General features: G+C 40.0%; 1 protein-coding gene across 4 annotated transcripts in view; it reads right to left on the bottom strand.

Annotated features, from left to right (window-relative positions):
- The window catches only part of grin2ba (glutamate receptor, ionotropic, N-methyl D-aspartate 2B, genome duplicate a), a 178,285-nt gene that overhangs the window by 24,462 nt on the left and 141,272 nt on the right, over positions 1 to 12,551 (bottom strand). For all 4 annotated transcript variants that reach the window (XM_028041981.1, XM_028041983.1, XM_028041980.1 and 1 more), the window contains 4 exons: positions 11,219 to 11,427; positions 10,663 to 10,834; positions 5,171 to 5,324; positions 3,514 to 3,639 (listed from right to left, as the gene is read on the bottom strand). In XM_028041981.1, coding sequence (XP_027897782.1) covers positions 3,514 to 3,639; positions 5,171 to 5,324; positions 10,663 to 10,834; positions 11,219 to 11,427 — 661 coding nt within the window. The remainder of the gene's footprint in view (positions 1 to 3,513; positions 3,640 to 5,170; positions 5,325 to 10,662; positions 10,835 to 11,218; positions 11,428 to 12,551) is intronic.

The following is a 12,551-nucleotide window of genomic DNA, read 5'->3' as shown; positions in this document are numbered from 1 at the left end:
TCAACAAGGAGACACAAGATTGTGGGGGTTTTCATTTTTATATCTGTTGTAACTCACATTATCCAGCAAAGTCTTTACTATGATTCAAGTAAATAAACTCCAGTACAAGCTCTCACCTTCAGAACTCTATTAAGTTTTAAAAGACTCCACCTGAATGATCGAAGATTAAAAGTGATATTTGTGGAAGGAAACTGCACGGTTTTGATCACCTTCCAGCAGAATGATGACCCTTAAATGGCAGAGAGCGACAACAAAAGGTTTAAATCCATGCCAAGTTAAAGTTCAGACCATAATCTAAATGAAAACGTGTCAAAATCTGAAAATTACAATTGGGATTTATCGTATTGTTTGCCGTGACACATTTTTTAACATGATAAGATTGTGATTTATCGTTGACGCATAAATTCCAATTGATGTTTGAAAAAAACCCTAAAACTGTTTTGTCTGGATTATTTTTACTATTTTTCTCCACTGTTTGTACAACAATGGTGCATCAATACATATCAATAAATTTAAAAATATGATTAAATGTAGTTTCCTTGAGTGTTTTAGTGATACAAAACACACTTCTTTATGTGATTGGTGTCCTAAAGAAGCGTATCACAAATGGGAATGTTTTTAAGAGCAATATTTGTGTCACAACCAATAGTTATTATTGTCCCTTATCATTATCACAATATACTACCACAAAATATGGTGATAAAACTTTTAAGTCCATATCACCAACCTCTGGTTCAGGTTCCTCCAGTTTGATTTTGTGAAGAAAAACGGTCAAAAATGTGGAAAACTGACATAGAAAAAAACGCAGAAAACTTGCATCTGCACCTCTTAGTATTATTTTGAAAACAAAAACAAAACCGTGTGTTATTTCGCTTCCACTTCAGACTTGTCACACAAAATCCAATAAATCCATCAGACTTTGTGGCTGCACCATGACAAACAGGGAAAAGACGTTTTCTCATCGCTTCACTTCATTCATATAAGTAGCACAAATCACACCTTAATGAAATTGTTCAGTTTGTCTGTGAGCTGCTATTATACTGCAATAAGCGATCGCTGTGTTTTTTTGTTTTTTTTTATGTTTGTGTGGGTGTGTGTGAGCAGGAAGGGGCGAGTGTGTGGGCGTGTATTTTGTTGCAAAGTGCTTTTATTTTTTTATGTTCTTGGACAAACTGGCTTCATACGGCGCCAAACGTTCCTCTGTTAAGTCTGCCAGCCGGAGAGCTGCCTAAACGCACCCAGCAAAGTCTTTACAACTCGCCGATGTACTCATTGATACATTATTGCGTCAGGTCCTTTGACAGCAAACTTCGATCTGCACTCTTCATGACACCAAACTCCCACGACGCAACAACAAAAAAAAAAAACAACACACACACAAAACAAAACACAAGGAGTCCTAGGAAAGAGAACAGGGCTGTGGGGAGAAGTTCATCTTCTCCAGCAGATGATGAAGGATGAGAGGGATAAAAAAAAGATAACCACTGTCTATATATAGACACATCAGAGATAGACTAGAGGGAGATTGATTTTCCTCTTCTTTTTTTTTGTCTCTCATCTGTTCAGATGGTAAGATCTAAGACGAAACTAGCCTCATGGTGTCATGTTTTTTTTCGTTTGTTTTTTTTTGGAAATATGGAAATTTATGCAAATGGCCGGTCCAGTGTGAGGGGAAGCAGCGGCAGAGTTCTGCTGAAACCAGTGTTTAGATCCATATGATGAAACGAGAGCAGAGAGGTGAGGAGGAGGAGGAGGAGGAGAAGGAGGACGAAGAGGAGGAGGATGTAGGAATAAAGGCATTGGGTCAGTGAGAACGGCTGGTTTGCGTGCGGGGGCAGTGTGTTTCTGTGCCTGTCAGTCTTTGTGCGCAGCTAACACACACACACACACACACAGTTTGTGTTGTTGCAGAGAAGAGGAGCATCGTCTGCGAAGCATCTGTACTATCGCTGGGAGAAAATGGCTAGTTGGAACGTTACTCATCTAAACCTCTTTGTTTAATGAGGTTTAGACTGTCATTTTCACTGCATTCACTCCAAATTTCTGTTGTTTTTTTGTTTTTTTTTACTATTTTCCTCCCCCTCCTTTAAAAGTTGATTGACATCTTGAGTCAAATATTAGCATGTTTGTTTGTTTTTCAGGAAACTTGCAAAAATCCAGAAAGGCCTTGGAAGCCAAACAGTCGATCTCTGCAGATGCCTAAAATCTGCATTTCACCTCAGTTCCCCTGAGTTCACACTTTTTTCTTTAATTACAGCTGCAGGTCGTTTGAGGTACGTCTCTGCCAGTCTTATACGTCTAGATAATATTTTATCCTCTTTTCTTCTTCAAGCTCAGTCTGAGTGAACAGGGAGTGTCAGTGAACGTCGATTTTAACGTCTTATCACAGATTTCTCAATTGGATTACGTCTAGACCAGAGGTCTGTACTCTCCACCATCCAAAGTGACTATTTTTACCTTCTCTCCTGCTAAATACATTTTGCCTGGAGCCACAAAGTCTACACAACAATTTTGAATGAGGCAAGCCTATTAAGTTTTCAAATATCCATTACTAGAGAGCTGAACGATATTCTCAAAACCGATATGCGTTAATTCAGGAGAATATCATGAAAACGATGCAATAGAATTTACAGTGTTAATGTCTTTCTAGTAATCAGGGGTGAAGGGGTATTCATAAAAAAAATAACAAGGAAGAGGGAAAAGAGGGAAGTAGGTCAGTTCTGCTAGCTTGACTTTGACAAGTCAAGTTGTAACATGGAGATGTGCAGCAGAATTTGACGTGTTTTGTTTCAGTAAAAAATTAAAATTAAAAACCGGCCTACACACCAACAAATCATCAGTAGAGCAGGTGTTTAAATTAGCTAACCAACCACTGGTGTGGTAGCTAATAGCTAATAGCAGCAGTAGCTAATGTACCACAGCGATCGCTTCTTAATAATCGCAACATAAACATCAAGGCTGAAAACATAATAATGTAACAGACTGAAAGTTCTGTTCGTTGTGTGGGAAATATTTGCGTTTTTTGGTGTTGGATCCTGATGCATTAGTGGCGTTGTCGTCAGTTGCTATGGTAGCGAGTCTGTGTGTAGAGTAGCAGACACAGAGAGCAAGAATGTGAGTGGTTGTTCTTCTATGGTTGTTCTGCGTTATTTTCCCCTTTGCTAAATTAATAACACCTACATCTCCAGGTTTCATTTAGTTAATGGGGTTGTTCTACTGCGACAGCGCGGATATGGATGGGAGGTAAAAGAATCGTCTTTTTGCCCAGCATGCAAAACATGCAACATGTCTGTAGAAATCATTTGGCCATGTGCAATTCCATTTAGTTTGCATTATTCAATGTTATTTGAAATATATATATATAAAGAGAGAGAGAGATATATATACACATTTTTTTTCTCCTGTTAGGTTAGTGCTCTTGGGGACCCCCTGGTGGTGTGGAGGCCCTTAACTTGCATATTTGCCTTTGGCCGGCTATGGTTTTGTGCGTGTCTGTGTGTGGGGAACTCTCACCTCTGCCATCAGCCAGACAGCGGTTGTAGCCCACAGGGCTGATGTACTCGAACACGAACACAGCCACTGCTGACACCAGCAGCAGCATCACGAACATCATCACCCACACATCTGCACTAAAGGGCTCTGAAAGGGTGCAGAGGACGAGGAAGATGAAGGAGGAAGATGAGGGATTGATAAAAGAAGGAAGCATGGTTGGAAAGAGATGCAGCAGAAAGAATATTTCAGAAAGGAGTCGTAAGGAGGCGGGAGGTGGTGAAGAAAGGAGGAACATCAGGAGGGAGGAAAAGTTTCCCTTGAGCAAGGGCAGCAGAGAGAAAGAGAAAATGAAGCGAGAGAGAGATATGCAAATGCCGGGTGTCATATTGAAAAGAGGAAGGGAGCGTCAGAGAAATTGAGTAGGAGTGGAAAACATAAGAGGGCAAAGAGAAAGAGAGAGAAAGGAGTAGTTAGCTGAATTATCATGCAGCTTAGAACACCTTGTCAGGGAAAGTTTACTGAAACTTATTTTAATGCATTTCCACCTGCTAAATCCCTTTTAATTCCTTCAGTTTATGAAGGAGGAGAAGTAAACAAAAACACTTAGATCTAACTAAAACACCTGCTAAACTCACTCAAGAGAACAACGTCTAATTAAAGGAGCCTTTTGTTCTGAATGAACCAAAGGGCGGTCCGAAGACTTTAACAAAAATAATGGAACCAAACCAGCCAGAGGGGCCACTCAGACCAAACATGGAGAAGCAGCATTCAGCTACTACGCACCACAGATCTGGAACAAACTTCCAGAAAACTGCAAAGCAGCTGAAACACTGAGTTCCTTTAAACCAGGGCTAAAGGCCCACCTGTGTAGAATGGCCCTTGAACCATAATAAATGAAACACTGACAAGCATATTTGACGTGTATTGATGATTTTGATAATGGCGCTTGACAAAATGTAATTTTTGCTACTGGTTTCTGAAATTGGTGACTGTATCATGTTTTTATGACTTTTTACTTTTACATTTTTTTGATGTAAAGCACTTTGAACTGGCTGAATTATGGCGAATTTGGTAAGTTCATAGACTGTAATAGGGTAACATGAATATAAACTATCAAACGTAAGTGCTAGCTATTAGATAATTTAGAGAAACAATGATGTGCTGTGTATTCATCAGCTACCACATCTCACTAAGTCGTTGAATTATTTTTTTCAAATTTCCAGGAAGCCACGTAGGATAGTCAAATGAATCTCATCTAACTTAAACAAAACATCTAAAATTGCTGCCAAAGTACTGCCAGTTGCATTCTTGGATAAAGACAGTTTTTATATTTGCTTTTGCACATCTGTAACAACCTTTCCATATCCTGCATCTATTTTCAGCATCAGCTGCGCATCCTGGTTGTCGATGGCCAGTGCCCCGTGTGTTTCTGATGTGTTCATCCACCAATCGAGCCTTTTCAAATGGTACAATTACTTCCTCAGCATGCCATCGAGCTCAGCATAGGCCTGGTAATGAACCACTTATTTGATTCAGGTGGGTTGAACCAGGAAAACATGAAACATTCAGGACACCGGCCCTCAAGGATCGACACCGGACACCTCTGCTCTAGATTTACGTGATAACTGGAGGGGTTTTAATCATCTTTTAAAGATGGCGGCTGATCATTGCTACTCACCTAGAAATGCGGAAGGTGAAACGGTGCCGTTACTGCGGGAAACCATGACGCTAATTCCGGTTTCGATGAAGGGAACAGAAAAATCGATGACCTCTGACCTCTCCTCGTTGATGGTTAGGGATCCGACAGCCATGTGGGCATTTTTTAACACAACCTGGGCAAGAGAAAAAAAGACGGCATCCATTGCTTAAGCAAACATTGGAAATAAATCCACTACAAGAGCAGAATTAAGTCAAGAAAACGCAGTAAATGAAAGAAAAATCACTTCAGCAGGGAATCTTAAGAGTTCCTGATGGGATGGGATCTTAACGTGTTAGACTGGCCTAGTCAAAGTCTCAACCTGAGTCTGATCAACAATCTGTTGAACAAAAAATTAGGGAGACCTTCTAACCTCAAACAGTTGGAGCTTGCTGCCAGAGATAAATTGTCAAAATACCAATAGAGACGCACAAAATTGGTCAGAAATTAACAGGGGCTTTGACTGCTGGAATACCAGTAAGATTCTCCAGTTGATTATTATCAAATGGTATAAGAAACTTTTGTCATGCCAAAATTTAACAAAAACTGAATTTTTTAGAGCTCTATTGTAATTAGTCCTACAGTGTTTACAGAGTCTTTAAAAACATGATTTGTGAAACCTTAATTGTATTTATAAAAACACAACATGGCGATTTTCATTTTTTTCAAACAGCTGTGCTAAAAGTCTCATGAATTCAGCATCATAATGTGTTGTGTCGTCTGGTTAGCTGATTGTATAGTTTCACCAACAACTAATGAATTGTCCAAGAAAGGCAAACGCAATGCTGGAGATTTTATTGTCTAAAAAAACCAAAAAATAACAAAAGAAAGCAGTTATGCTAAAAACAACATAAAAACAACACACAAAACAGAAAGGTGTCCAACGCCTCAAGTTGAACGTTCGTGCACTTAAAAGTCAGTCGGGTGATGTCGCACGTCAAAGACGGAGGTTGACGCTAATTCCAGTTTCAATGAAGGGAACAGAAGAATCGATGACCTCTTGACTTTTGCCCTGTTTTTCCCTTTGCGGGTCTCTTTATACAATGACTTGTGTGAGGATGTTCTAACCTCTTGGCCTCATGACGAAGCAATTACAGTCTTTGAAAGCAGGTGGCCGGCATATTTCAGTCCCCAGCACAGCAGGACTTCACAAACCCAATCTCTTGCCACTAACACACATTGGACGGGTTCATCTGAACAGACTGGGAAACTTCAACCTACGGTAGTTCTTTCAGTGAACCAAACTGATACATTTTCATCACCATCGATGTGTAGCCCTTTAGAATAGGGAAATGCCTGTCGTTTATTTTAAGTGTGACACTTTACATCGATTCTGAAGAGTTTGTTTCCGCAATGCCGGCTTGATTTTTCAAAGTTCATGTGAGTAGGACATCACCGATTTGTTTGCATTGCCTCATAAATCATCAGAGAGGAGCTTCTCTTTGCTATTTTATGATGAAACCATGTTGTAAATGTGGTTATAGATAGTTTTCTTTTTCCCCAACATGAACTTGCATTAGGCCAATATGCCTAATATTGTGAAAATAGTGTTTCATCTAACAGTGATGAAATCACTGTTAGATGTCATAACCTGTTGAAATGAAGACTATAGTAAGAGAGCGTAATGGCATACTTCAGCAAAAACAGGAAAAGAAGTTATTAATACATGGAAAGTGAGGCCTAAAACTGGAGACACTGGAGACTAAGATGCAGTATGGCGTGTAGCGACAGGAGGCAAAACTACTTTCCTCGCAGAGCTCTAGAGTGGACATTCGTGATGCTCACCAGGCCACAGAAAGAGGGAGAAAGACAGAAGGAGAGAGGAAGAAAGTGGGTTACCACAGTGGGTCATGGCTACTGGAAATAGCCGGTTCAGTGCCTCTCGTTACCTGCCTAACTCCCTTCAGTTCTCCTGCACAGGTGGTATATTTAGACCCAAATTTCATAGCCTTAAAGCATTGGGGTAAAGTGGGACGAGATTGTCTCCCTGAGTTAATAAGGTGTGTGTGAGACTGTGTGAGTCAAAGCTCTGCTGTGCGCTTCAACACTGAGCACTTCCGTGTGAGTCATAAAGGGAAAAAGAGAAAGAGACGTGAGAGAAGCTTTGTTCGTCTACCTGTGAAGTGGACCTTTTCAGGCAGAGGAAAATGTGACATGCCTGCCTTGCAGATTATCTGCCATTCCGTTGTTTGTGCACGTTTGTAAGTTTTCAGTCATATTTATTCAGAGAGTATGCAAGAATGGATCTAAATGTGCATCGGAGCCTGCGTGTGTACGCCTGAATGCGCGAACATCTCCCTGGGGAGGCGAACGAGTGGATCCAACAGTGTGTTCACTTCCCCTTTCACCATTCGCTCTCTCCATCTCCCTCCTACGGCTTGTTCTCTCCGTGTTATGAAAGTGACCCATGTGGGTGTTATTGAGAATGATTGAGCGAGGATCTGTGTGCGTTTGTGTGTCTCGGTTTGTGTGCGTGTGTTGACCAGTGTCTTCTGCAACTCTCTTAGCGAGGCGAAATTCAGAGTGTATTGTCTCTAATATTAAAGGTTTGGAGCGCGAGTCGGTGCGGCTCGTGAACACAGATTCTGGCCGCCACAACAAAGTCAGGAAAAGGTGTGGGGCCTCTCAAAGCATTTGATGATTTCCTTTCTTTTTATTTGTTTTTCATCTGAAGTCTGACGAGTGGTAAAAGCATAGAGAGATCTGCTCAGCATCTCTGTGTCAGTCAGTCTGTAAATCAGCCTATTGACAGTTTGACACATACTCTTGTTTTGGCAGCGTTGAAAGAGTAGGTAGACAGAAATATGTTGTCAACAACACCATAAAATTTATTTATTAATAACAAATCTGAAAGTCTTTACCCAGTGATTCAAAGATTCTTAGAAAGTCTGTCATGAAGGAATTTATTGTTGAATTTCCCTAAAATGTAAAGTATCAAAATTAGACAATAATGATCAAGTATATCATAATAATATTCCACAAATCTTTGGATAAATGTTCATTAGCAATATGAAGAAAAAAAAAAACACACTACATCATTTTTGTAGGCATTAACAAGAATGTGGCAATGCTCTGGCTGGATATTACTCAACTTTTCTTGGCAATTCATATAAAAAGGTTTAAGATCTGGACCATTTCAAAATCATAATCTAAAGCAGCTTTATTCATTCCAAAACCAGTTTTGTTTTTCAGCCATCAGACCCAAACTGTCTAAAGCTTTGGCTCAGTCCACCTTTATTTTACCATAATCACTGTAGCTGCAGACTTAACTGGTTGCTGCAGGTTCTGAGTTGTTTTGGTCCAATTTAGTTGCAAGGCGAGTATATAATTGCTTTAGTTATGTACATGGATGTTCCACATGTGTACTGATTTAAAAGAACACTGCATCTGTGTGACGTGTTTGCCTGTCTGAAAGGGATGTAACAAAAAAATTAGGTACAGCCTTTTCTTTGGTATATATTGTAACATGTCTTTAGTTTTATATGTATGTAGCTAGCTACATCTATAGCTACATAGCTAGCTAGATAGTTATCTACAATCTATTTAGCTAGAAAAAATAAATAAATAAATAAATCTATTTAGCTAGATAGCTAGCTACATAGTTAGATATCTAGCTAGATAACTACATAGCTAGCTTACTGGGTAGATATCTAGCTAGCTAGCCAGCTAGCTATATATCTAGCTATATATATAGCTAACTAACCAGCTAGCTATATAGCTATATATCTAGCTAGATAGCTACATAGATAAATAACTAGTAGATAACTACATAGCTAGCTTATTGAAATGGTAACTAGCTAGCTACACTAATAGGTAGATAAATGGATAATAGAGAGACAGAAATTCCTCTTGAGTCTTACTCTCCTCTTTCTTTAATCTTTTATAAATGTTTTTGTCTGTGTGCGTGTATGTGAGTTAGAGAGGTGAGACAGAAGTTCTTGAACGCAGCTCTTTGTCTTCCTAATGACCGCTCCTCTGTGGGACTGGACGCATTACCGTGCTTTTAGCCTGGCTGACAGGGTTTATTTCAGGTGACCACATTTACAGCTCAGTACCCACTAAAGACGCTGGCAGGATGACAATAATGGCTCTACGTGAGACATTAAATGGGTCGGTTTTAATGTAAATTGAATAGAACTAGTTCTAGTGGGGTGGGGGTAGAAGCATGATGTTCGTGACTTCTGAAGGTCTTTCGTGTAAACATTCAGACATTGAGCCACTCAGCATGTTTCCAACGGATGACCTTTAGGGTACAATCGATTGGCGTACCGCTTTCCTCATTAACAAAACGCCAAGATCAGTCAACAGAAACACAGCTGGCACCTACAGACTTAAGTGTGAAAACTGACAGTAACCTTGCCACGGCACCAATGGTCATTAGAAATGTTGTCAACACCAAAGCGATTGGTTTTGGCAGGCTGAAAACAAGATGATGTAATACACATAAGAGGTAGTTTGGCAAGGGCCAAGGTTTTTGATTCAAAAACCCCAAAATCTGAATGGAACTAAAAATATAGCTATAACATTTTAAATAAGGGATAGACTCTGTTCAGGTAGTTGATGAAGTAGTTTATTTTCCTTAAGGACTTTAATTTAGCCCTCTTTAATTCCTCAAGCGTAAGGGAAGTTAATCTAGTACTGTCAAGTAGTGGAAACTGAAACATTTTTAAAGACAGAAAGGTCACCTTAACACTTGCCAGCAGAATAAAATACAATTCTTCTATACGTTCTCTGTCTAACAAGTGACAATTTGAAGACCTTTTTTTAAATACTTGGCTGGAATAAACTTTGGACTGGACTGGAAAATGATTCACATACTGGGCATAGAGTTTTGGTATTAGGTCAATTACAGATCAAAATATATAGAGATTTATTTAGTCTTGACCCAACCAAATATAGAGCAATTGCTTAAACATAAATTTAAAGGAGAGTTGCAGAATTGCATTAAATCAAGGGCACTAATGGAAAACAGCTGAAGTTTGGACCCAGATGACGATTACATTTCCCCCCTTTTGCATCATTTGTTGTATTTGCAATTATTTACTGACTAAAATTGACTTCAGATCTCTGTGTACCGAAGGCTGTTTGGTATTGGAGCATTTTCCGTGCTGACCTCAAACACTTCATAGCTCTCCTCCTGTCTTCACTTGACACTGAGCCAAATACAGCACAGCAGCACACACTTTGACTGCACAGGTTCTCACAACACCATAAACCTCAGTAATGTTATTAACAGTGTCACAAACAGTGAATTGGGTGCAATCTTCATTCGCAAGTTTCGCACAACAAATGATAAATGGCATGGCAGTACAATTTTCAGGGATACGACAGAGTTGAATTTGTTGACCTGTGAAATCTGTCGGATCTGCGCTGTTTAAACACTGGAAGTGGAAAGCCAGAGCAACAACAAGCAGAGTAAACAGAAATAAGCGACAGGGAGAGGGGCTATAAAACATATAGACTTTTCCCCTCACCTCTCCCACCATGCCATTCCAGGTCCCGTTGATCTTTTTGCCATGCTTCCCGTTCGTGACCAGGTACAGGTCGTACGTAAACTTGACCGACTTGGCGATCTTCTTCAGGATGTCGATGCAGAAGCCCTTACAGCAACGCTTGATGTAGATCCCCGTCTCCTTGGTCTGATTGCTGCATAAACAGAGAGATAAACGGTGTTTAATCCAAAAAGTGCATCTGTCTGAATTAACGATTTCACTCATGAATGCTGTTTAGCGTTTCTGGCTTTGTCATTCTCACACTGTTGAAGTGTGAAATTATTCTACCTCCGGTGAGTAAAGCAACCGTGAGAAACCTCCATAATTGACTCGGCTGTCAGTTTTTGTTTTTTGTTGTGGATGCCGTTTTTGCTACGGTCAGTTTCAGCTACTGTGACAGATGGGCTGGGGATGAAGAACGAAGAAAAGAAAAAAAACGCAACAATCCGTAGCAACATGTGTGAAGATAAATATGTCACGCTTTGTTAATCTCGACTCTGTTAAACATGATTTGGTACATCTTGGATCGCAGACTCACAGCGTTTTGATCTGTTTTCTGCAGGGGACGGTATTCCTCATGCAGGTCCCACTCAGCGGGTCCACGTCCTCCACGATGACGAACGGAGCCTCTTCCAGCGTCACGATGGACAGGTGGTCGTCTTCCCTGGTTGCCGCCCCACCATACAGCTCGTAGCGAGGCCACACATGGTACTTCATGGACAAGGAGCCGTTCTCCCATTTACCCACCTGCAGAGACATGCAGAAAACAAACTCAACGGTGTTTCACCTTCAAGACATCTGTTTTTCTCACAGAGTGCCGTCCAAAGGCATTCATGACCATTAAAGGGGAAATAATATGTATATTCCATGCACATAGTGCTATTTTTAACTATGTTACCTTCAGTTATGATAAAATTATTATATACATCAAACATAGCTTAAAAAACTGTTTGACTTTGCAATTTAGCACTTTGAAATTGGACCTCTGTCTCTTTAAGAAGCTCCTGCTTTATCAGGAACTCCACCTTCAGGAAGTCCTAGCAGCAACATTCCTCTATTAACCCTTTAACAAAGTTTTTACCACCTTTTCACTGAGCCGTATCTCATATGATCACCTCAGTAGACTCTCAGATGAGCTTTGTCAAAAAAGCAGTGTTTGGTTACACCGCACTTTTTCTGCACCCAGTCTGGTTGCCACGGGTGATTAAAGGATTTCTCAAACACGCATGAGCAATTAGTCACTGTTTAGGTGATTTTTAGGTGGCTAATGACAGTACTGGAGTTTGCTTAATACTGTTAAAGTACAAGAGATGAAAACAAATACAAGAAAACGCTTTTAAAAGATTTAATTTAGTAGAAAACCCATGCATCATTTTCAGTTATGCTCTGCTTTATGTCGGCATATAACAATTGTGGCTCTGCTGAGATGTGGTATGAATCCCTTTGTATGAAACTGTAAGTAAAACACAGATGAAACATTTATTCTCTTATTATTGTTGTTTTATTTTTTTAAGTGTTTTTTGTTTTTTTCCCCCCACCAGCTCCGCTGTGGACGATTGTCCTTATAAACATTCAACGCCTCACCTGGCAGGGATCAAAGTTAAAAATGAAATCAGATCGCATTTCACACTACAGTAGCTTCAGTCCATAAAAAAATAACGGCTGCTCTGCAGCTACAAACAGTTCTGAGGCATATCATCAAAGAGGAATATGGAGTATGCATGCCTTACAGCAAAAACATCTTCACCCAGTTGGGATTTTAAAGCCTCATGTTGAGTGTCCTGCATTTTATTGCAGGTGGGCCATCTGCCCGTGTAATACACAAGTTAGATCGGGTGAAAAGAATCTAAAGAACTATAGTTCATCCTTAC

This window comes from Xiphophorus couchianus, chromosome 16 (assembly GCF_001444195.1).
Source record: "Xiphophorus couchianus chromosome 16, X_couchianus-1.0, whole genome shotgun sequence".
In the NCBI taxonomy this organism is placed as follows: Eukaryota; Metazoa; Chordata; class Actinopteri; order Cyprinodontiformes; family Poeciliidae; genus Xiphophorus; species Xiphophorus couchianus.
The sequence above is the reverse complement of the archived record's forward strand: the minus strand, read 5'-3'. Positions and strand labels throughout refer to the sequence as shown.